The sequence below is a fragment of the Hippopotamus amphibius genome, chromosome X (assembly GCF_030028045.1).
Source record: "Hippopotamus amphibius kiboko isolate mHipAmp2 chromosome X, mHipAmp2.hap2, whole genome shotgun sequence".
Classification (NCBI taxonomy): Eukaryota; Metazoa; Chordata; class Mammalia; order Artiodactyla; family Hippopotamidae; genus Hippopotamus; species Hippopotamus amphibius.
The window spans coordinates 1,781,285-1,807,827 of NC_080203.1; the positions used below are offsets into that span (position 1 = coordinate 1,781,285).

The 26,543-nt window shown below is 38.7% G+C and overlaps 1 protein-coding gene across 2 annotated transcripts in view; it reads right to left on the reverse strand.

The window, feature by feature from the left end:
• The window catches only part of BRCC3 (BRCA1/BRCA2-containing complex subunit 3), a 71,485-nt gene that overhangs the window by 39,379 nt on the left and 5,563 nt on the right, over positions 1-26,543 (reverse strand). The window contains exons 3-6 of one of the 2 annotated variants that reach the window (XM_057718333.1): positions 24,349-24,468; positions 21,051-21,136; positions 11,920-12,008; positions 10,738-10,793 (exon numbers count right to left, since the gene is read on the reverse strand). In XM_057718333.1, the coding sequence (XP_057574316.1) occupies positions 10,738-10,793; positions 11,920-12,008; positions 21,051-21,136; positions 24,349-24,468 (351 nt within the window). Of the gene's footprint in view, positions 1-10,737; positions 10,794-11,919; positions 12,009-21,050; positions 21,139-24,348; positions 24,469-26,543 lie in introns of both variants that reach the window. The other variant, XM_057718334.1, reaches the window with a different exon arrangement.

Consider the following 26,543-nt stretch of genomic DNA (forward strand, 5'->3'; position numbering starts at 1 on the left):
ACTCTAGTAGCTTTGTTCAGATTTTCTATATATAGGATCACACAATCTGCAAACAGATAGTTTTACTTCTTACTTTCCAATTTGGATGCCTTTTACTTCTTTTTTTGCCTAATTGTTTTGTCTAGAACTACCAGTAAAATATTGAATAACAGTGGTGAAAGTGGGCATCCTTGTCTTGTTCCTCATCATATGGGAGAAAGCTTTTCACCATTGAGAAAATGTTAGCTGTGGGTTTTCATAAAAGCCCAAAAATGTTGAAGAATGTTCCCTAGATTCCTAGTTCTGAATGTTTTTATTATGAAAGGATGTTGCAATTTGTCAAATGCTTTTTGTGCATCAATCATGGGGGGGGGGGTTCTTCATTCTATTAATATGGAGCATTAATCAGTTGATTTTCTTATGTTGAACCTCACTTCTATGCCAGGGATAAATCCCACTTGATCATGATGTATAATCTTTTTAATGTGCTACTGGATTCAGTATGGTAGGATTTTGTTGAGGATTTTTGCATCTGTATTCATAATGAATATCACTGTAATTTTTTTTTTGGTGATATCTTTGTCTGGCTTTGGTATCAGGGTAATATTGTCCTCAAAGATGAATTAAAAGTGTTCCCTTCTCTTCTATTTTTGGAAAGAGTTTGAGAAGGATTAGTGTTAATCTTTCTTTAAATGTGTGGAAGAATTGACAGTGTAGTCATCTGGTCTTGGGGTTTTCTTTGTTGAGATGTTTTTAAATACTGATTCAATCTATTTAATCTTTATAGGTCTGTTCAGGTTTTCTATTTCTTTTTGAGCCAGTTTTGGCAATTCATGTGTTCCTAGGAATTTGTCCACTTCATTTAGGTTATCTAACAATTGTTCAGTTTTACCTTATAATCATTTTTTATTTCTGTGAAGTCAGTAGTAACATCCCTACTTTTATTTCAGGTTTGTTATTTGGGTCTTCTGTCATCTTTTTCTTTGTCACTCTAGCTAAGGATATGTCAATTTTTGCTGATCTTTTCAAAGAATGAACTTTTGGTTTCTTTGATTCTACTGTTTCTATATTCCCTATTTTGTTTGTCTTCACTCTATTATTTCCTTCCTTCTAATTGCTTTGAATTTAGTTTGCATTTCTTCTTCTAGTTCCTTAAAGTGTAAAGTTAGATTACTGATTTGAGTTCTTTTTTAAAGTAGGCATGTATAGCTATAAATTCACCTCTGAGCACTGCTTTTGCTGCATCTCATAAATCTTGGTATGTTGTGTTTTCATTTTCAATAGTCTCAAAGTATTTTCTAATTTCTCTTGTGATTTCTTCTCTCTCTTAAACACTGGCTGTTTAAGAGCATGTTTTCAAATTTCCACATATTTCTGAATTTTCCAGATTTCTTTCTGTAACTGATTTGACATTCCATTCCATTTTTGTAGAAGATGCTTTGATTCTGGTCTTCAGAATTTTACTGAGGCCTGTTTTGTGAACTAACATGTGGTTTATCCTGGAGAAAGTTTTATGTGTACTTGGGAAGGATGTGTATTTAGCTGTTGTTGGGTGCAGAATTCTGTATGTGTCTATTAAGTGTAGTTTGTTTATAGTGCTATTCAAGTCTTCTATTTCATTATTTTTTTCTAACCGTTCTATCCTTTATTGAAAGTGGGGTGTTGAAGTCTCCCACTAGCATTGCTGAACTGTCTACTTCTACCTTCAATTCTGTCAATTCTTGTGTGATGTATTTTGGGGTCCTTTAGTTAGGTACATATGTTTATAATTGCTATGTCTTATATCATTTTTTGTTCCTCAATTCTTCCATTACTGCCTTTTGTATTAGAAAGACATTTTCTAGTACATTATTTTGCTTGCTTCCTTTCTTTCTCTGTATCTCTTTACTATATATCTCTTTTCTTAATGTTTTCCCTGGAAATTACAATTAACAATTTAGTTCAGATTATACTAACTTAGTTTCAATCAAATACACAATGTTCCTATACAGCTCTATTCCCATACCTTTGTGTTGTTATTATTACAAATTACATCTTTATATAATATGTGTCTATCAACTTAGATTTGTAACTCTTGCTTTATGTAGTTGTCTTTTAAATCACACAGGGGGAAAAAGGAGTTACAAACAGAAAATACATTAATACTGACTTTTGTATTTAACTATATACTTACCCTTCCTGGTGTTATTTCTTTGTGTGGATTCAATTTATTGTCTAGTGTCCTTCCATTTCAGCCTGAAGGACTCCCTATAGCATTTCTCATAGGGCAGGTCTACTAATGACAAAACACTCGCAATTTTGTTTATCTGGGGATATCTTAATATCTCTTTCACTTATAAAGGACAGTTTGGCGAGATATAGAATTCTTGCCTGGTAGTTGTTTTCTTCTTGTTATTGTTATTTTCAGTTTTTCTGTTTGTTTTCCTAAATCAGTATTTAAATGTCAGCCCACTGCCTTTTGGCCTCCCTGTTTTCTGATGAGAAATTGCCCCTCAATCTTACTGAGAATGCCTTGCATGTAATGAGTCACTTCTATTCTTGTGTTCAAGATTGTCTTTCGCTTCTGACACTGATTATACCTCGATGTGGATCTTCTTGAGTTTATCCTGCTTGGAGTTGAGATTCTTGGATGTATAGGTTCATACCTTTCACAAATTTGGGATTTTGTTTTGTTTTGTTTTTGTATTTTTTAAAGAACTTTTGTTGATATATAATTGACATACAATAAACTGCAGATATTTAAAGTGTACAATTTGATATTTTTTTCTTATTAGTAATGTATATATGGCAATACCAATCTCCCAATTCATTTCACCAAACCTCACCTCCCCCACTACCCCCTTGGTGTCTATATGTTTGTTCTCTACATCTGTGTCTCTAATTCAGCCTTGCAAATCAGTTGATCTGTACCAGTTTTCTAGATTCTGCATATATGCATTAATATACGATATTTGTTTTCCTCTTTCTGACTTATTTCACTCTGAATCACAGTCTCTAGGTCCATCCATGTCTCTAAAAATGTCCCAATTTCGTTTCTTTTTATGGCTGAGTAATATTCCATTGTATGTCTATATACCACATCTTCTTTATCTATTCATCTGTTGATGGACATTTAGGTTGCTTCCATGTCCTGGCTATTGTAAACAGTGCTGCACTGAACACTGGGGTGCATGTGTCTTTTTGAATTATGGTTTTCTCTGGGTATATGACCAGTAGTGGGATTGCTGGGTCATATGGTGACTCTATTTTTAGTTTTGTAAGGAACCTCCATACTGTTCTCCATAGTGGCTGTATCAATTTATACTTCCACCAACAGTGCAAGAGCATTCCCTTTTCTCCACACCCTCTCCAGCATTTACTGTTTGTAGATTTTCTGATGATGCCCATTCTAACCGGTGTGAGGTGATAACCTCACTGTAGTTTTGATTTGCATTTCTCTAATAACTAGTGATGTTGAGCAGCTTTTCATGTGCCTCCTGGCCATTCGTATGTCTTCTTTGGAGAAACGCCTATTTAGGTCTTCTGCCCATTTTTGGATTGGGTTGTTTTTTTGATATTGATCTGCATGAACTGTTTACATACTTTGGAGATTAATCCTTTGTCTGTTGATTCATTTGCAAATATTTTCTCCAATTCTGAGGGTTGTCTTTTTGTCTTGTTTACAGTTTCCTTTGCTGTGCAGAAGGTTAAGTTTCATTAGGTCCCACTTATTTATTTTTATGTCCATTACTCTAAGCGGTGGGTCAAAAAAGATCTTGCTGTGAATTACGTCGAAGAGTGTTCTTCCTATGTTTTCCTCTAGGAGTTTTATAGTGTCTGGCCTTACATGTAGGTCTTTAATCCATTTTGAGTTTATTTTTGTGTATGGTGTTTGTTAGGGAGTATTCTAATTTCATTCTTTCACATGTAGCTGTCCACTTTTCCCAGCACCACTTATTGAAGAGGCTGCCTTTTCTCCATTGTATATCCTTGCCTCCTTTGTCATAGATTAGTTGACCACAGTTTATCTCTGGGCTTTCTATCCTGTTCCATTGATCTATATTTCTGTGTTTGTGCCAGTACAATACTGTCTTGATCACTGCAGGCTTGTAGTATAGCCTGAAGTCAGGAAGCCTGATTCCACCAACTGCGTCTTTCCTTCTCAAGATTGCTTTGGCTATTCGGGGTCTTATGCGTTTCCATACAAAGTTTAGGACTTTTTGTTCTACTTCTGTAAAAACTGCCATTGGTAATTTGATAGGGATTGCATTGAATATGTAGATTGCTTTGGATAGTATAGTCATTTTCACAATGTTGATTCTTCCAATCCAAGAACATGGTATATCATGTTTGTGTCATCTTTGATTTCTTTCATCACTGTCTTATAGTTTTCTGAGTACAGGTCTTTTACTTCCTTAGGTAGGTTTATTCCTAGTTATTTTATTCTTTTTGTTGCAATGGTGAATGGGACTGTTTCCTTAATTTCTCTTTCTGATCTTTCATTGTTAGTGGAAATGCAAGAGATTTCTATGTGTTAATTTTGTATCCTGCAACTTTACCAAATTCATTGATTAGCTCAAGTAGTTTTCTGGTGGCATCTTTAGGATTTTCTATGTATAGTGTCATGTCATCTGCAAACAGTGACAGTTTTACTTTTTTCCCAATGTGGATTCCTTTTATTTCTTTTTCTTCTCTGATTGCTGTGGCAAGGACTTCCAAAACTAAGTTGAATAGTAGTGGAGAGAGTGGACATCCTTGTCTTGTTCCTGATCTTAGAGGGAATGCTTTCAGTTTTTCACCATTGAGAATGATGTTTGCTGTGGGTTTGTCATATATGGCCTTTATTATGTTGAAGTAGGTTCCCTCTATGCCCACCTCCTGGAGAGTTTTTATCATAAATGGGTGTTAAATTTTGTCAAAAGCTTTTTATGCATCTATTGAGATGATCATATGGTTTTTATTCTTTAAGTTGTTAATATGGTGTATCACATTGATTGATTTGCATATATTGAAGAATCCTTGCATTCCAGGGATAAATCCCACTTGATCATGGTGTATGATCCTTTTGATGTGCTGTTGGATTCTGTTGGCTACTATTTTGTTGAGGATTTTTGCATCTATATTCATCAGTGATATTGGTCTGTAATTTTGCTTTTTTGTAGTATCTTTGTCTGGTTTTGGTATCAGCGTGATGGTGGCCTCATAGAATGAGTTTGGGAGTGTTCCTTCCTCGGCAATTTTTTGGAAGAGTTTGAGAAAGATGGGTGTTAGCTCTTCTTTTAAATGTTTGATAGACTTCACCTGTGAAGCCATCTGGTCCTGGACGTTTGTTTGTTAGGAGATTTTTAATCACAGTTTCAATTTCATTACTTGTGATTGGTCTGCTCATATTTTCTATTTCTTCCTGATTCAGTCTTGGAAGCTTATACCTTTTTATAAATTTGTCCATTTCTTCTAGGTTGTCCTTTTTATTGGTATATAGTTGCTTGTAGTAGTCTCTTATGATGCTTCTTATTGCTGTGGTGTCCATTGTAACTTCTCCTGTTTCATTTCTAATTTTACTGATTTGAGTCCTCTCCCTCTTTTTCTTGATGAGTCTGGCTAAAGGTTTATCAATTTTGTTTATCTTCTCAAAGAACCAGCTTTTAGTTTTATTGATCTTTGCTATTGTTTCCTTCATTTCTTTTCCATTTATTTCTGATCTGATCTTAATGATTTCTTTCCTTCTGCTCACTTTGGGCTTCCTTTGTTCTTCTTTCTCTAATTCTTTTAGGTGTAAGGTTAGGTTGTTTATTCGAGATTTTTCTTGTTTCTTGAGGTAGGATTGTATCACTATAAACTTCCCCCTTAGAACTGCTTTTGCTGCATCCCATGGGTTTTGGATCGTTGTGTTTTCATTGTCATTTGTCTCTAGGTATTTTTTTTGGGGGGGGTACACAGGTTCAATCATCTGTTTTTATACACATATCCCCGTATTCCCTCCCTTCCTGTCTCTAGGTATTTTTTTATTTACTCTTTGATTTCTTCAGTGATCTCTTGCTTATTTAATAGGGTATTATTCAGCCTCCATGTGTTCGTGTTTTTTACAGTTTTTTTTCTCTGCAACTGATTTCTAATCTCATGGCATCATGGTCAGAAAAGATGCTTGATACAATTTCAATTTTCTTAAATTTACTGAGGCTTGATTTATGTCCCAAGATGTGATCTATCGTGGAGAATGTTCCATGTGCACTTGAGAAGAAAGTGTAATCTGCTGTTTTTGGATGGAATGTCCTGTAAGTATCAATTAAATCTATCTGGTCTGTTGTGCATTTAAAGCTTGTGTTTCCTTTTTAATTTTCTGTCTGCATGATCTGTCCATTGCTGTAAGGGGGGTGTTAAAGTCCCCCACTATGATTGTGGTACTGTCGATTTCCTCTTTCATAGTTGTTAGCATTTGCCTTACGTATTGATGTGCTCCTACATTTGGTGCATATATAATTGTTATCTCCTCTTCTTGGATGGATCCCTTGATCATTATGTAGTGTCCTTTCTTGTCTCTTGTAACCATTTTTTATTTTAAAGTCTATTTTATCCGATATGAGTATCGCTACTCCAGCTTTCTTTTGGTTTCCATTTGCATGGAATATCTTTTTCCATCCCCTCACTTTCAGTCTGTATGTGTCCCTAGGTCTGAAGTGGATCTCTTGTAGACAGCATATATACGGGTCTTGTTTTTGTATCCATTCAGCCAGTCTGTGTCTTTTGGTTGGTGCATTCAGTCCATTTACATTCAAGGGAATTATCGATATGTATGTTTCTATTACCATTTTCTTAATTGTTTTAGGTTTGTTTTTATAGGTCCTTTTGTGTGTTTCCCACTTAGAGAAGTTCCTCTAGCATTTGTTGTAAAGCTGGTTTGGTGGTGCTAAATTCTCTTAGCTTTTGCTTGTCTGTAAAGCTTCTGATTTCTCTGTTGAATCTGAATGAGATCCTTGCTGGGTAGAGTATTCTTGGTTGTAGGTTCTTCCCTGTCATCACTTTAAATATGTCATGCCACTCCCTTCTGGCTTGCAGAGTTTCTGCTGAGAAATCAGCTGTTAACCTTATGGGATTTCCCTTGTATGTTATTTGTCATTTTTCCCTTGTTGCTTTTAATAATTTTTCTTTGTCTTTAATTTTTGTCAATTTGACTACTATGTGTTTTGGCATGTTTTTCCTCGGGTTTATCGTGCCTGGGACTCTCTGTGCTTCCTGAACTTGGGTACCTATTTCCTTTCCCATGTTAGGGAAGTTTTTGACTATAATCTCTTCAAATAGCAAATTTGGGATGTTCTTGACCATTAATTCTTTGTGTACATTTTCTGCCCTTTTCTCTCTCTCATCTGCTACTGGGATTCCTATTATGAGTACACTAATAATGTTTTAAGATGTCCCACAGGTCTCAGGCTCTTCATGTTTCTTCATTCTTTTTTTTTTTTTCTTTGTGCTCCTCAGACTGGGTAATGTCAATTCACCTATCTTGAAGTTTGGTGATTCTTTCTTTTGTCTTCTCAAACCTGCTGTTGAAACTATCTAGTGAATTTTTCACTTCCCTCACTGTACTTTTCACTTCTAGAATTCCTATTTGGTTCCTTTATATAATTTCTCTCTTTATTGATATTTTCTATTAGATATTCTCTATCAATCTCATGGTTTTCTTTAGTTCTTTGTATATCATTTCCTTTAGCTTTTTGAGACGATTTTAAATAGTTGATAGACAGTCTTTGTCTAGTAAGCCCAATGCCTTGGCTTCCTCCAAGAATGTTTTCATTAATTTCTTTTTCCTGCTTACTGCCCATAATTTGTTTCTGTGCATGCCTTTTTGTTGTTTTTAAAAGTTGGACATTTTGAATATTATAACTATGGAAATCATATTCTACCCCCTCCCCAGGGTTTGTTGTTGCTGCCTGTTTTATCTGATTTTGTTTGTGTGTTTAGTGACTTTCCTGAACTAATTTTTTATAGTCTATATTCCTTGTTATATGTGGCAATTGAGGTCTCTGTCCTGTTAGGTTAGTGGCCATCTAGTGACTTGACAGAGATTTCCTTAAATGCTGAAATTCTGGTGTTTTTTCCTGGATTTAGTATTTGCCTGGTTGCTATAAAATATTGATTAGTTTCTAGAGTTCCAATATAGTTGATTCTGATAGTTTTTGCCAGATTATTCACTACTTTTGTGGAGGATTTTTGAAGTTTCCTGTTCTGCCATTTTTTGTTGATGTCTCTAGTCACGTTTTCTTTTCTTTTCTTTTTTTCTTTTCTTTCCTTTTTTAAAAATTTTTTAAATTTATTTTTGGCTGCATTGGGTCTTAGTTGCTACATGCAGGCTTTCTCTAGTTGCAGCGAGCAGGGGCTACTCTTCGCTGTGGTGCACAGACTTCTCATTGTGGTGGCTTCTTTTGTTGCAGAGCACAGGCTCTAGGCACACAGGCTTCAGTAGTTGTGGTGCGCAGGCTGAGTGGCTGTGTCTTGCAGGCTCTAGAGCACAGGCTCAGTAGTTGTGGTGCACGGGCTTAGTTGTTCCACAGTATGTGGGATTGTCCCGAACCAGGGCTTGAACCTGTGCCCCCTACCTTGGCAGAGGGATTCTTAACCACTGCACCACCAGGGAAGTCCCTCTCTAGTCACTTTCTCAATTTTAATGTTCTAACGGGGAAAATGTCAATTTAGAATTCTTTATCCATTATGGTTATTAATGAAGAATAAAAACATTTTCAGGCAAGCACAGACTCAGAAGGTTTAGCTCAAATGCACACCTTTCTTAGGAAGTTACTAGAGGGGCTTTAACAGCAAAATGGCAGAGTGAACCAAGAAAAATGACATGAAATCCAGACAACAATGGATCCAACCCAGGAGAATAGTGAAGGAAAGTCAGCTGAGACCTGATTAGTGTAGGAAGATGGAGGGCTTTAGGGAGCGATCATAGAAAAAGCAAGGATTCCAAAGATTTCCATTTTACTCCTAAGAATCTGGAACTCAGGGAGGTGATAAAGGCAGAGAAATAAGTAAGAAAAAGCCATTCAAAACCCCATGATAAAGCAAAAAGCTATACAAGAATGGAAATGGAATCGTAGTATACTACTTCACAGTGCTTGGTTGTACGTGGAACAATATTTATATAATCATAACAATATAAACATTTATCAACTAGTACACAAAGCACAGAAAACACAACTGTGATTACAACACAGAACACAGTTGTTTGCAACTGTGAGAATATAAAGGTTTATGGTAAAGCTGCAAATAACACTAGGGAGCCAAAAGATATTGTCTACCGTCTGTTGTTGATGGGATAAATAAAGGGGCAAACTTTATTTAAGATTAGAATAGTAACAACAGAAGAACAAAAAGTAGTAATAGAACTACAATAGGCAGAATGGAGATAAGGCAGTGTACGTGAGCTAAATCCGCATTTGTGAGAGCAAGATAACATAATAAGAATAGTTAATATCTAAAATTAGCAAATCAAGAAAGAGTATCAAAAGTATATTATTTAGAGATATCAAAGTAAACATCAGAAGAACTAGAAACAAAATTAGGAGAAAGAAGTGGTTTCTCCTGTGGAGTGACAGTATTTCTCATAAATTCTTCTTTACCATTTGATATTTTTATGCAAATGCCTCTATTACTTTGATGAAAAATTTAAAAATTAACACTTGTGTATGGTTCAACATTCCAAAGCTATGTAAAGATACAATTAAGTCTCCTACTCCTCCCCACTTCCCCTCTGCTGATGTGACAGATATGTTTCCTTCCAGATATTCTGTGTCTTTACAAGCAAGTAGGCTGGTGTGTCATGTATATATTTCTTTTCCATATCCTTACATGAATGGTAGCATTCTACACATACCATTCTTGTACCTTGCCTTTTTCATTTAGCAGTGTATCTTGGAGATATTTATGTATCACTACTGAGCTTCCTCATTTTTTTTTTTGGCATGTGGGATCTTAGTTCCCCAAGCAGGTATTGAACCTGAGCCCCCTGCAGTGGAAGCAGAGCGTCTTAACCACTGGACCGCCAGGGAAGTCCCCTCATATTTTTAATAGCTGAATATTATTCCATTATTTAGATGCATCATAATTTATTTAATCAGTTCTGTAGTGATAGACATCTGTTATTTTCCCCAATTCTTTGCTATTTCAAATAATGCTATAATAATAAATTGACAAATATTATAAGAAAAAAATTTAAGGCATTCTTTGCTTCTGTCTCCCAATTAGATAATGAACTTGGCTTTCATCTCTGCCCCCTTGGTGCCTACCATGGTGCTTGGCAAACAGTAGATACTGTATTTGCTAATTTAGGTTGAATTGAATTTAAATGAGGAAACAAAGCTATGAAAACATTTAAATGAGATACTGTAATTCTATAATCAAGTTTATGGCACAGCAAAGACAAGAGCTTATACAAGTCTATAAGAGTCTGCATACTCAGTCTTTGTTTTCCAATTCATCAGAGAAAGGGAAAGTAACAGTGCAGCTCAGTTTAGAATAATGCAGAAAAGGAAATGTGGGACAGGGCTGTGGTGATGTAACTGCAATGAACAGACTGCTTGCTCGTATGATCCTAGCTGTCTAGATCCCAATATTCAAGATGCTAAAGAGATTCTAACTCCTCACAGAGACATTAACATGTATAGGTAGACTATAGAATTCTTAGTGTCTTACTAATGAGAGAAATAAAATAAAACAAAACAATCAATTCCCAGGACTGGAGATTAACCCATCAGTACATACATATATCTCTGTCATACTTACTCTGAGCTCTTTTGGGCCTGTATAGATTGAAAGCAAGTGTAGAGCACCCGTCCAGTCTTAAAAAAAGAGAGAAAAAAGAAAAAAAGAAAGGTCACACAGAGGATTAATATTGAAAAAGTTACAGCAATTTAGTAGACTCTAACCTAAAACTCAAAGGCCCCTCTGGGAGTGGAAAGTTAGAAGAGATTCCAAAGACAGATATGCATAAATCAGTTTCTGTAAGAAGGATCAAATACTCAGTCAACATGAGGTGGCCACAATGAAACATCCGCTCATGTGACAGCAGAGAATTGGTCACAAACATGAGAACCAAGAAACTGAGAATGACACCATTCAAACTCCTTTTTGTTTGAAGTGATACATAGTAAAACCTCTTGATCTGAATGTAAAATTCAAACAGAAGCACTCTAAATACAGAATTACAAGACTAGCCATTGACTGAGCTGCTTAACTTCTCTGAGTTTCAGTTTGATTATCCATTTTTATCCTCACAGGCTGTTGTCAGGGTTCAAGCATATTTATGTAAAACACCTAAAGAGTAAGTGCCATTCAATACATGATAAATGGTAGCACTTGTTACCATTACTAGCCATCAAAATAGATACAGAATCTGGCCACTTCTCATTGCCTCCACTCCTACCACCATGCATCCAGATGATCAAAGAATCCATCATCTCCTTCCTAGACTCCGGCAACTTCTTCCTGCCTTCAGGGATGCCAAGGGTTCTGTACCCACTCCCTCCCTGCCCCTCAGCCCCACCCCCAGTTATCTTCCAGACCTCATGTAGGATGACCATGTGAGTTATCATCCAAACCAGGACAATTCCAAGAAGGAAAGCTGCTAACTGAATAGGAGACTGGGACAATGGGGTGAAAGTGGGACTGACAGAAGCAAAATGGGACATATAGTCATGTTCTGCCTCATTCTGCTGCAGCCACACTGACTTCCTCGATGTCCCCTCAACATGCCACACTCACCTGAGGGTCTTTTCACTGGCTATTTCCTCTGCCTGGAACGCTCTTCCCCCAAGAAATCCACAAGACTTGCTCCCTCACTTTCTTCACATCCTGACTGAATGACCCTTTTCATTGAAACCTTCCCTGACCACCCTATTAAAATTGCAAAAAGATTTTTCTTTTTTTGTATACACACACACACACACACACACACACACACAATACCTTTGTATTTTTATCTTCTATGAAACAGGAAAATATAAGTCCTACAAAGCCTTGATCCATCATCTGGTACATGGCTTGTGTACGAACATCTGCAAATAAACAAAAAGAAAAATCTGTTGTCAATAAACTGTATCTCCCAGATGTGAAAACATAAAGATAACAGTAGCATACACTCCTCCCAGGATTCAGACTCTAAAAGCAGAACAGGGATGTATACTAATGACAATACTATTGTCAAAGTAGAAACATTTCGCTAGGTTAGGGAAATACTATGGGAATCAGCAATTACATAATAAAACTTATTACTCGTGCCAGGCTATGAAATGTACCATAAAAAGAAAACCATGGAAAACTTCGGTTATTCCCAAAACATTTGATAATTTCTTCCGGGAGGACTCCAAAAGAAAGGAAGGCATTGGAAGGAAAGAAAAAAGATTTCTTAGAATAAGCCTTTTGATGGACAGCTTCTAGGGAAGTGAATATATTAGACTTGATACTAAAAGAATGGCAGTATAAAACTATGACTGAGGAAACCATTGTATAGAAGTGACCACAATAGAATTACACACTACATTCCAGGGAATAGAAACAAAATCTCACTAAATGGTTATGCAATTTTTGAAAAGGAAACCATAAACAAGCACCAAATAACAACATTTTCTTTTTTTTTTAAGAACTTTTATTGAGATATAATTGACATACAATAAATTGCATATATTTAAAGTATACAATTTGATATTTTTTTCTTATCAGTAATGTATATAGGGCACTCCTAATCTCTCAAGGGATCCCACCCCACCCCCCACCCCCCACTACACAACAGTTTTTGTTTTGTTTTGTTTTCCAATTTTTTTCCCATTTTTTTATTGGCATATAATTGCTTTACACTCGTACCAGTTTTTGAGGTACACCAAGGTCAATCAGCTGTATTTATACACATATCCCCGTATTCCCTCCCTCCCGCGACTCCCTCCCACCCTCCCCGTCCCGGCCCTCCAAGGCATCACCCATCATCGAGTTGATCTCCCTTTGTTATACAGCAACTTCCCACTGGCTATCTATTTTACGGTTGGTAGTATATATATGTCTTTGTTCTTGGAAGGATTAGTCGAAAGATTACCAAAAGCTGAACAGAGGCAAAGTTTAAAGATCTGAAGTCTTCACAGCATGATCCAAAGCCTACCAGACATTTGAAACTCAACTTGTCCAAAAGCACACACTTGATTTCCTCCGCAAAAGCTGCTACTCCCAAGGCTTCCCCTTCTCAATCAGCAGCAACTCCATCGTTCCAGGTATTCAAAGCAAGAAACAAGCACATTATTTTTACTCCTCTCTTTATCTGATACCCTATACCCAATTTATCAGCTAATTCTGTTAGTTCTACCTTCAAAACAGAACCAGAATTTGATCCCTTCTTATCACCTCCTCCTCAACTCCTACCATGCCACCTACAGTGGCAACCAAGCCACCCTACAGTGCGGGCCTACATATCTTCTGCTGCCCCCATTACCTCCCAGCCCTCACTTCCTACCACTGTCCCCCTCCCTCTCTCAGCTCCAGCCACACTGGCCTTCCTGCTTTTCCTCAAATACTCCAGGCATGCTCCTCCTCAGGGCCTTTGCACTGGCCATTCCTCTCTGCCTACAGTGCTCTTCTGCAAGATATTTGCATAGCCAACTCTCACTTCCTTCAGGTTTTTGCTCAACTATTACCTTCTGCGTGAGGCCTAATCATGTTACTTAAAAAATAAACCCTATGCCCCTTACCCTGATTTACATTTTTCCCTGAGAAAATTACTTCTAAACTACCTCCTAAATGCCAAATGCAAAAGATACACTTGAGTCTAAATGAGGGCTGTCCAAGAGCCCTTCCTGCAACTGTGCTGTCCAATTTTTCTTTCAGTATCAGACAGTCTGAAGGGACAACAGAATCACACCTCCCACTTCCTGGTGTGAAAGAAGAACAGTTTAAGCACCATATTCTTTCATTTACGCTTGACTCAAAATTTTCCTGAAACAGAAACCACAGACCCCAGCTGGTAATAAAGAATTTTAAAAGAATGAGAGATTATACATACAAGTGTGTTTACAATACGAGCCCTGAGACAGCCATCACGTTACAATACAGTTTTGGTTTTTGGCCTTCACTTATTCTATCCCTTGTCCTAACAGAATTTCCATCTAAGTCAGTTTGCTAAGAAGGGCAAAGAAATGTATTGTAATACAAAAAAAAAATTGTTTGTAATGATTCTAAGGAGTACTGACTTGTAACTTCTAGAAGCGAATGTTTGGGAAAATGTAATTTTTAAAAAGACTGGCTATAGAAAACTGCTTAATTAAAACCACAGCCTATATTTGTCATGGGAGGTTGGTTTGACCCACCAACTTTGGTGGTAAAGTAACTCACTATGACGTCACTGTAGCAGTGCTTCACTTCTTACGAAAGGATCAATCGGATCTTACACTTCGGAACGTAACTATGCGCACAGTTCTCCTTTCGCCATGCACTTACAAGGACGGGGAAGTGAGTGTGAGAGTAAGTTACAAACAGTGCCGAGTCTCACGAGATTTACGAAATCGGCTGAGCTATTTAAATGGCTTCCCTTTTTCTTTTGTAAATCATGTCCTGCAGGTAAAATTTGGGTCAGTTCTTTGCGTGGGTATGATGTAACTCAGCTATATCTCTCTTTACCCACCACCGAACCTATGCTTCCTCCTCCGTTTCCCACTTTCATAAATAGCATTCCCATTTAACCAGACAAAGGAGATGCTGGAGAATGCTGAGGCCCTTGCTTCACGGATACCTTCATTCAGATACTGACTCCGCTACTTATTAGCTGTCTAGTTTTGGACAAGATACTTCAGCTCTGAACCTCAGCTTAGTTTCTTCCCTTAAAAGCTACACAGTCCTCATGATTCTTTGGGCAGTGTTTCAAGAAGTAGAGAGTGGTTGTAGTGTCAAGTGCCACATAATATGGAGACATAAAATGTTTACTAGATTTTCAACATGGATGTCACTGGCGACTTCAGCAAAACCCACTTCAACACACACCCCACTGTCCCATCCCTCTCCCTCCCTCCCTTTTCTTGAATGAAAAAAAAATGTCACTTACTCTTGTCATTCTTCAACATAGCTAGGAATTCTTTTCCTATTAAACATACATACTGTACATACTTTAAATCAACCTTTTTTAAAATTCATCAATCATTTTTTCCCCAAGGCTTGCTAATACAGGGCCACTGTTTGACTCAGCTCTGAAATGGCTGTTTAGAGATGAGCTGTATCTAAAGTCACACAGCTTATTCATTGTGAGCACCAGCTTAGCTGGGAGATTATTTTTTCTTTACTCCTACCCGCTGTTTTATTACCACAGATACTCTGAGATCTCAGCTGAGATACCTGATGTATTCTTATTGTTAACCGTTCAAGTGTTGTCTGCCCTTCAACTTTAGATATTTAATTGTACTCTCTTTGTCCTCAAGACTTTTAATGATAAATACTCGGGCATCTTTCTTTGATACTGTAATAAGCATGGGACAAAATGCCATATACAGTCATCCCTCAGGACACACACACCCCACCCCCAGTGCAGATACCAAAATCTCCGGGTGCTCAAGTCTCTTGAATAAAATGGTGTAGTATTTGCATATAACCTATGCACACCCTCCCATATATTTTAAATCAGGAATCCCCAACCCCTGGGGCATGGACTGGTACCAGCCCATGCCCTGTTAGGAACCAGGCTGCACAGCGGGAGGTGAGCCACGGGCCAGCAAGCGAAGCTTCATCTGGGGAGTGGCTACAAATACAGAGTATCATTACCAGAGAGGTTTGACTGCACAGAGACCATAATACATCAATTGCTTGCAGACTCATATGAAAACCCTATCAGTGGGGACTTCCCTGGTGGCACCATGGTTAAGAATCTGCCTGCCAATGCAGGGGACATGGGTTTGATCCCTGGTCTGGGAAGATCCCACATGCTGCAAAGCAACTAAGCCCGTGCGCCACAGCTACTGAGCCTGTGCTCTAGAGCCTGCAAGCCACAACTACTGAGCCCACGTGCCACAACTACTGAAGCCCGAGTGCCTAGAGCCTGTGCTCTGCAACAAGAGAAGCCACCGCAATGAGAAGCCCATGCACCGCAACCAAGAGTAGCCTCCGCTCACTGTAATTAGAGAAAGCCCATGCACAGCAACAAAGCCCCAACACAGCCAAAATTAATTAATTAATTAATTTTTTTAAAACCCTATCAGTGAGTGGCAAGTGACAATTAAGCTGCATCTGGTGGCAGGCTTTATAGTGACAAGTGAGTTGATGCACTTCAGTTGTGCAGCTGCATCTGGTGCAGCCTTTAAGTCAGAATCCGACACATTTGAGTCCGCGCGTGGCCCGCCCATTATTTTATCTACCACTTCCGTCCGCACCTCTTTCCCGCGCTGCGCACTTGTCTCAGTCACGGTTTTGGTGAGCCCACAAGCTAACCCCAGCCAAAATGAGTACAAAACAAACATCACTGGAGAGCTTCTTTGAAAAGGGGGAAGGACCCAATGATGAGACGGCAGAAGACTCAAAGACTGCCAACAAAAAGAAAGCTGCATTTAAAAGAAAATGCCAAGATTCCTACTTAAATTACGGGTTCATTGCAACACGTGAGTCACAGTCTCCAAGCCTGCTCTGTATAATATATGGCGACCTACTATCCAACGAAGCCATGAAAGCTTCGAAACTGCTTCGATACATGGAGACCAAGCACCCTGCATTAAAAGACAAACCTTTGGAGTTTTTCAAAAGAAAAAAACATGAACACAAAGAACAGAAGCAGTTATCGAAGGCCACCACTTCATCAAACGTGTCTGCACTGAGAGCATCCTTCTTAGTGGCTAATGGCATTGCTAAAGCTAAGAAGCCCTTTACTACGGGTGAAGAGTTGATCCTGCCTACTAAGGACACCTGTCATGAACTTTTAGGAGAGGCTGCAGTTCAGAAGGTGGGCACGTGCTCCTCTTTCGGCCAGCACCGTAACTAGACGAACTGATGAAACAGCAGAGGACACTGAGGCACAGTTGTTAGAGAGGATTAGTAAGTCACCGTGGGACGCAATCCAGGTTGACGGGTCTACCGATGCTGACAACAAGGCAGCAGTGCTTGTTTCTATGGGATATATTTCTCAGGAGGGTGTGCATGAGGATATGTTATGTGCCCTTTTGTTGCCATCCAACACCACAGCTGCAAACTATTCAAGTCTTTGAATGATTACACATCAGGAAAGCTGAACTGGTCATTTCATGTCAGTATCTGCACGGATGGAGCGGCTGCCGTGACTGGATGGCTTTCTGGTTTCACTACTCGGGTCAAAGAGGTGGCTTCTGAATGTGAGTCTACGCACTGTGTCACCCATAGAGAAATGCTGGCTAGCCAAAAAATGTCACCTGAACGTAACAACATTTTGCAAGATGTGATTAAAAATTATAAACCACGTTAAAGTACATGTTCTTAACTCACGTCTGTTCGCGCAGCTCTGTGAGGAGTTGGATGTAGAGCACACACGCCTTCTCTTACACACAGAAGTGAGGTGGCTTTCTAAAGGTAGATCACTGGCCAGAGTTTTTGAGTTACGAGAGCTGCTCCAGAGATTTCCCTTAGTAAAACAGTCACCACTGGCAGCACATTTCATTGACACAGAATGGGTTGCAAAACTTGCTTACTTGTGTGACATAATCAACCTGCTCAACAAACTCAATCTGTCCCTTCAGGGGAGAATGACACCTGTGTTCACGTCGGCAGATAAAGGGGCCGCATTCAAAGCTAAGCTGGAATCATGCGGGCGATGAGGGAACCCTGGGATTTTTCACATGTTTCAAACATCAGCAGAAATTTTGAAAGAGACTGAGCCAGGGCCTTCTTTCTCCCAGCTGGTACATGATCACCTATTTCAGCTTTCAAAAGACTTTGAGGACTTCCCTGGTGGTGCAGTGGTTAAGAATCCACCTGCCGATGTAGGGAACATGGGTTCAAGCCCTGCTCCAGGAAGATCCCACATGCTGTGGAGCAACTAAGTCCATGCGCCACAACTACTAAGCCTGCACTCTAGAGCCCGTGAGCCACAACTCCTGAGCCTGTGTGCCGCAACTACTGAAGCCTGCGCACCTAGAGCTCGCGCCCTGCAACAAGAGAAGCCACTGCAATGAGAAGCCTGCACACCACAACGAAGAGTAGCCCCAGCTCGCCACAACTAGAGAAAGCCCATGCGCAGCAACGAAGACCCAACACAGCCAAAAAAAAAAAAAGTTTGAGCATTAACTTCCCAACCACAAAAGACCCCAAACCAAGAAGGAATGGATCTGTGACCCATGTGTGAATAAGCCAGGTGAATCAACTTTGTCTGTGTTAGAAGAGGATCAGCTGCTTGAGGCTGCAAATTACAGTGGCCTTAAAAGTATGTTTGAGACAACTTCGAATCTCCATACGTTCTGGATTAAAGTCAAGACGGAATACCCTGAGACTGCCACAAAAGCACTGAGAAGCCTGTTTCCATTTCCAACATCCTGTCTTTGTGAAGCAGGGTTTTCTGCAGTGACAGTAACTGAAACGAGACTACAGAGTAGACTGGACGTAAGCAACACACTCCGGGTGTCACTGTCTCCCATCACCCCCAGATGGGACCGTGTAGTTGCAGGAAAACAAGCTCAGGGCTTCCACTGATTCTGCATTAGGGTGAGTTGTAGAATTATGTCATTATGTATTACGATGTAATAATAATAGAAATAAAGTGCACAATACATGTAATGCACTTGAATTATCCTGAAACCACCACCAGCACCACCAACCACCCCCCACCCCCCAACCCCCTGGTCCGGGGAAAAATTGTCTTCCACAAAACTGGTCCCTGGTGCCAAAAACCTTGGGGACTGCTGTTTTAAATCATCTCTCTGTTATTTATAATACCTAATATAATATAAATACAATGTAAATACTGTGTAAATAGTTGTAAATACTATGTAAATAGCTGCCGGCATGCAACCAATTCAAGCTGCTCAATTCAATGCGCCAAGGAAAGAATTTGAATAAGGTCAGTAATTTAAATAATTGTACTATACTAATGTTAATTTATCAATTTTGATAAATACACTGTGACTATGCAAAAGAATATCTTTGTGTTTAATGTATAAGATATTCACACCAGAGAGTATTTAGGGGCAAAGGGGAATAGGGTCTGTACGTGTGGGCGCAAGCTGCAGACCCTATTCCCCTTTACCCACACACACACATACAGGTACAGGCGCGTATGTAGCAACAGAATAAAGCAAATGTTTCAAAATATTAACATTTGGCAAATCTGGAGCACGAGTATTCAGGAATTCTTTGTACTATTTTATCAACTTCAAGTCTGAAATTATGTCAAAATAAAAGTTAAAAACACCTCTATTCTTCTTACAGTAGGTTCTAGCTTCAAACTTTTTCTTTTCCATTGGAAAAACTGTTTTGATAATGCATCTTTTGTTAACACAGGCTACCTCAGGCACACCACTATCACGTTACAGCGGGTCAAGTAAACTCCTGTCAGTCAGCAAGAAACAGAGCAAGTCTATTATCTCCCTTATTCTAAATCAGTATTCAATTTGGAGTACGCCCTGGAATCCTTAAGGAGTTCTCGTCACCAGATACTCACCTAGGACCCACTCCCAGAGGCTGTTACAGTTAACGAACAGGGTTGGGAAAGATGAATTCAGGTCAGGCACATTTTATTTTATTTTATTTTGTTGTTGTTGTTGTTTTAGATCAGGTACATGTTAGAAAAGCTCTCCCAGGTGACCGAGAAGAACCCTTCATCACACCAAGAACCACTACTCTAGATACAGGACCACTGGTCTAGTATCAAAGTCTGAGACTGCACCACTGTTGACTTGGTGGGATTCATATCACAGTGTGGATGAATACAGAACTTGCCATCAATTCGTAACTATGACTAGAACTAGAACATCACAGTGAAAAGAGCACCGACTCGGGAGACAGATGTGGTTCAAAGCTCAGCACTGCCACTTACTCAACCCATGGGAGCCTCTGTTTACTCCTCACCGCCAAGAGGGGGAAGGTCTCTAACTCATGGGTTAGACGAGAAAACATTCATTTCTGCAAGTAAAGTTATTCTATTTCTTTCAAAAGAGTCGGGTAGAGACAAAAAATGACCATGATTAGAGAAAAAGCGTAAAGATAAAAAGAGAGAAAAAAATTTGTTATATTATACTGATTAGAGGGGTGAGGAGGTAGGTTGAGAGCCCCAAGAGCTAGGATGACATATGTGTCAAACAGATTGTAAACATCAATTTTTTAAATTTCACCCTTCACACCTTTGATTCTTCCAAATGGGAGTGACAGTCACAATCAGCAAGTTTCAGTTATAATTCATTTATTATTATTGTTATTATTTTGGATATCAGCCAATTGTCAGGCTTTAGTCTTGACTTCCTGAATACTGTCAAAATAAGAGTGCTGAAATTTTCTATTAAAAACAATCAATATGACATAAATCAGTACTTTTAAAACAGCAAAATAAAAAAAATAAGGACATCTGTGTCCATCAACAGACAAATGGATAAAGAAGATGTGGTACATACACACAATGGAATATTACTCAGCCATAAAAAGGACTGAAGCCGGAACATTTGTAGAGACATGGATGGACCTAGAGACTGTCATACAGAGCGAAGTGAGTCAGAAAGAGAAAAACAAATATCGTATATTAACATATATGCAGACTATAGAAAAATGGTACAAATCAACCGGTTTGCCAGGCAGAAATAGAGACAGATGTGGAGAACAAACATATGGACACCAAGTGGGGAAAGAGGGGGGGATTGGGGTGGGATGAACTGGGAGATTGGGATTGCCATATATACATTACTAATAAGAAAAAAAAAATATCAAATTGTACACTTTAAATATATGCAGTTTATTGTATGTCAATTGTATCTCAATCAAAGTTCTTAAAGAAAATAAATCAATAAATAAGGACATTTGCTTAAGGATAGTTAAATTTTGATTTACAATAACCATAGCCCATGTAATGGAGAAGAAAAAATGATACCCCTGTGTAAGCACAATAAACACTGCAACCCCATAGCACTTACCGACATGTGAAGGCCAAACAGTTATATGGGGATGGGAATGATACCAGCCCACAACTCTCATGGGGCGACCAGTTAGTTCAGCCAACCTGTGTGTCTGTCAAGGAATTTTCAGCTTGTGGGAACAAAATTCATGATGCTAATAAGGGCTCAGAAAGCATCCTGAAGTTTAAAATAAACCTATTACAATTTAATGTCAACAAAAGAATGAAAAAAGGATTTCCCAGACTTCCCATCTAAAGCCAAAGGTATTTCTTTTTTTTTATAGAATCCATTTGGTTTCCTTATTGTATATGGTAACATCCTCTTAATCCAATTTAGCTAATATTTGATCACTCAAATACTTATCACTGTGCTATCTGAAAAGAAGCTTCTACATCTTTAGATGTCACATTATTAACTTGAGTAATCTTCTGTCCTCTCTCTAGCCCAAGATACCCTCCTTCCTAAAAAAGTACAAAATTTTAAAAATTCATTTGATTTCTCTCTGGCAGACTGCCAGCGTCAACAATAGCAAATAGGGTGGTTTCAGAGACCAAATGAACAAAGACCCCCAGTTTAGTCTCCCCATTTCTCTAGAAATATACCCCAAAAGAACACTTTCCTCCTTTGTTATGGAAAAAAAAATTTACCATAACTACCCGAGGCTCTAACTTGAGTTAAGAACTCGGCTGGAGATAAGAAGCCATCCCCTTCTGTTGCTGCTCACTGTAAAGTGCTGGTACTATTTTCCTGCAAATTACTTACACTGAAACCCAATGGTCCTTTCTATACAACTAAGTCTAAGAATACTTTTTAGGGAATTCTCTGGTGGTTCAGTGGTTAGGACTCCGTGCTTCCACTGCAGGGGGCCCGGGTTCCATCTCTGGTCAGGGAACTAAGATCCTACATGCCATGTGGCGCAGCCAAAACAAAAAATACTTTTTTTTTTTTTCCAAAAAATACTTTTTAAATAATTTTTTAAAATTTCAAATGCCAAGAGAAGTTACTTAACTTCCCTAAGCCCATTTCTTCAGCTAAGGCCAGGGAAAGGACCACCCCAAAGGATGGAAGGTAACTCTGCCCAGCGCTCAAGCAGGACAGGGACTGGGGGCTGTCCCCACTGGTCAGAATGGCAAACCTCATAATGTCAGGAGGCCTCAGGCAGAGAGCTCAGAGCACTCTCGCCTCAGCAGTGTGGGAAAAAAATGAATCCTACACCGAAAGCTGCTCTGGTCCCACACAGCAAATCTTCAAAGCAGGTATCAAAAGGATCTGCCCCTGGTAATCTAACAGCATCCCAGAACAAAGCTCAAAGAAATATATCTAGGAATACAAAGATATCCAGCCCCCAGGGGAAAATCATAATGCTGGCATCCAAGCGTGCAGAGAAGTGGGAAAACCCAACCTGTAGTGAGGAGACAGAGAACAGATTCATGGCTCCCAGGGTTTGGGGTGTGCAGGGTGAGGGTGACTATCCAGGGGGAATGAGGGGCAGATCTTTACGGTAATGGAACAGTTTTGCACCTTGACTGCCGTGGTGGATAGATGTATTTTTATATATGTGTACATACGGGACAAAATGGCATAGAACACCACACATATTAACGTCAATTTCCTGGTTTCCATATTGAACCATAAGTTATGTAACATGTAACCTTTGGGGGAAACTGTAAAGGTACAGGACCTTTCCACACTATTTGTGCAACTTTCCATGAATCTTATTTCAAAAGAAAGAGTTAAAAAACGTAAAAAAATGATGCAAAAGGTACACATCATAAGAAGAGATTAATATATTTGATTATATAAAAGTGCAACTACAACAATTTGGGAAAAAACACACACATACCATGAAAAAGCTGACAAAAATCATTATCCTTATCACAAAAGGCTAATTTTCTTAACATAGAGTAAACTATAAATTATCAAGAAAAAGATTTCTAAATCAATAGAAAACAGGCAAAGGAAAAAACCAGATAATTGAGAGAAAAATACAAATGACTCCTAAAAATTAAAAGGTGATCAAATTTACTCATAATAAGAAAAATGCTAATTAAAATTGCAAGAAAGAAGATATAATTGGCAATCAGATTGGCAAAAATCAAAAACTTTGATCTATCAGGGCCTGGTAACACAAAAACAAAAACTTTGATAACACACAATGTGTGGAAGGGTGTAGGGAAACAGATACTCTTGCACATGGCTAGAGGGTAGAGAGTAAACTCGTCAAACTGCTACAGCTACAAGTGCATATAACCCTTGCCCCAGCAATTTCACATCTAGGATTTGATTCTACAGATACATGCAGACATTTGTGAAAAGCAGTGTACAGGTTATTTGGTGCAGCACTGTCAGTAAAAGACTGCAAACAACCTAAACACCTGCATGAGGACAGCACAGCCCTGCAGGGCTGTATTATGTAGTCATAAGAATGAGACATCTCTATATATTGATGTGGACAATTCTCTAGATACAGTGTTAGGTAATGTCATAGCTACCATATTCATTAAATACTTTTGTAAAAAGAAAATATTCTTATATGTTTCTGTACGCACAGAATTCATCCATAAGGACACATGAAACCCTGATAGCCCTGGTTATGTCCAGGGAGAGGTGGTGGGGGAACTGAGGCACAGGGGCTGGAGAGAAATACTTATTTTGTATACCTGTTTGTACCATGTATGTTTTCTATCTTTAAAAGTTACTTTTTAACTGACTACAAGATTAACTTCATCCAAAAGAAAGATAAATTACTAAAACCACCGATGTAAATTTAATTTGTTATAGTTGAGGTATGGAGTCCAGATCATAGGAAGCAAATATCCCATCTGATCGCTCTTCGGTTATATTTAACATGCAATATTGCATTCAGTGCTCAGCACTGCATTTTTTTGAGAGGCAGCCTCAAAAGAGAATCTCCAAAGGATAGAGACCAAAGTAGTGAAAGGCCCAGAAATTAAATATTAGGCAAACTGTGTGTGTGTGGGGGGGGGGGGGAGATGGGGTAGACAGGAGCAGAGAAGGAGTAGAGAGGAAGGAGGCAGGGACTCCCCAGAGGGTGACTGTCATAGTATCAGACCCTGGGATCTTTTGGCATTTAAGAGCAGAAATGTTAGAAACATCTAGGTCTTCCAATAAAATCTACTCAAAAAGAGAAATGGAGAGAAATTCTGATTAACCAAGCAACTGGATTTAAGGGGTAAATGCGAAAACCGGGAAAGAGTCACCAGGAAGAAAAGCTCTGAAATCTGCTAAAGCAGCAAACAGAGGAACCTGGAAGCCCCAAAGCACATAAAGGCTTCTTATCGACCAGAAAGGATATTTCTGCCTCTGTCGAGGCTGCAGACAGCTGCTCTGGAGAAATTTCCACTCGATCCTTCCTCTTATCAGAACGTCGCAAGATGATGACAGAATGAATGTGAACAATTCTGACGGTGTCAACCTAAAGGAAAATCAACAGAAATGTTTACTTCTGTCTCTCTCGAATAACATCTGTCCCTGAAATTATATGACTGCATCATATTACATTATCAGGTTAAAGTTTTCCATCTTAGAAAACTGGCATTTTTTTCATGGATAACAATGTTTCAAATAAAAGACAACCAACCTCAATATATACATTTCAAAACAAAAATATAAAGGCTAATATTTAGATAAAGGGAGGACTTTTGCAGTGATCAACTAATAATCACTGATTTCCAACTATGTGCAAGAATACAAGGCAGAGTGCTGAGAATCCCGGTGCTCAAAATGCTAACATGTGGTTGCACAGCAAGAATCATACACGAAACTACACTAAAATCATGCAGTAAATAAATGCTACAGGAGCCCAGAGGAAAGGAGTCACTTAGATTGGAAAAAAATCTTTACAGAAAAGGCAGACAAGTGTATCTATTGCCTGATTGTCGTGTGCGCATGCGTGCGTTTGCGTGCACACATATAGCTAGAATTTCTACAGATGCCAAATCAATGTGCATGAGATGTTCAGGAGACAAGTGAGCCAACTAATTTAAGTAGCACAGACTCTCAGGTGGAATGGCAGACAGTAAGGCTAAGAAAGAAGGTTACAGTGAAAATATGTAAGGTCTCAAATGCCAAGCCATGATCTGCAGGAAGGACCTAGAAGGAAGGACATTATTTCAGACAGCTTGACCATGAAGCACTGGACTAAGTGTATGCCAGAGATGGAAGGAACAGATCTGAGATTCATTAAGAAAGAATCCACAAGATTCGGTACCTTATGGACCATGGGTGATACAGGACAGGAAACTGTCAAGGATGACTGTAAAGTTTCAAGGTTGAAACTTGGTAGAACGGAGGAGGCAGACCTAAGTTTAGAAAGGATCAAGAAGGAAGGAAGATGAGTGTGTTTTCAGATGAGCTGAACTGAGATGAGACGATATACAGGCAAGGAATAGTGTGGGTAGGGGGAGCAGAGATCCAGGGTGAGTCCAGGGGATATCCATGGCTTTGGACGGATTACACTTAGACGAGCCAGCAAGGAAGACAGGAGTCAAAACCAGAACAATGAAATGGTGCAAGGGTTTCAGGAGAAAAGGTGGATATTGCGTTGCCAGATGTTGCATAGACAAGGGTAAAATCTGAGAGAAGATTTTGAAGTAACTTATGGGAGTAAATACAAACAAATGCGAACTGTACAAACCAGTAATAACAACGTCATGTGGGGCTTAAAATAGCCATATAATTAAAATGCATGAAAACAATAATCCAAAAAGTGTTGTATTATCAGGGAAATGGTAAAAATAGTCATTTGTATTAGACTAACAAATCAAGAATGCATACTGTATTATGTACTATAACAACTAAAAGGAGAGTAAAAAATGTTATAACTGATTAATGGAGGATCAAAGGGGAATAATAAAACATACTGATGAATCCAAAAGAAAACAAGGAGAGAAAAACAAAAACAAAACAAAGAAGTGGATGCAGGGGACACGGGTTTGAGCCCTGGTCCAGGAAGATCCCACATGCCACGGAGCAACTAAGCCCATGTGCCACAACTACTGAGCCTACATGCCGCAACTACTAAATCCCATGCTCCGCAACAAGAGAAACCACTGCACTGAGAAGCCTGCTCACCGCAACAAAGAGTAGCCCCCGCTCTCCACAACTAGAGAAAACCCGTGTAACAATGAAGACCCAACACAGCCAATAAATAAGTTAAAAAAAAAAAAACAAAAAAAACCCCAAAGAAGTGGGTCAAATAGAAAGCAAAAATATGACAGCTATAACACACACACACACACATATATTTGGGGGGGGGAAGGTATATATATATATACATATAATTACATTAAATGTAATTGGACTAAATGGTCCAATTAAAAAGATTATCAGATTGCATTTTTTAAACATATATGCTGCTAATAAGAGACACACTTTAAAATATTAGTACACAGAAAGGCTAAAAATAAAAGAATGGAGAAAGATATGCCATGCCAATATTAACTTGAAAGATGAGGTCACTGAACTCATGAAGTTTAATATCTAATGAGC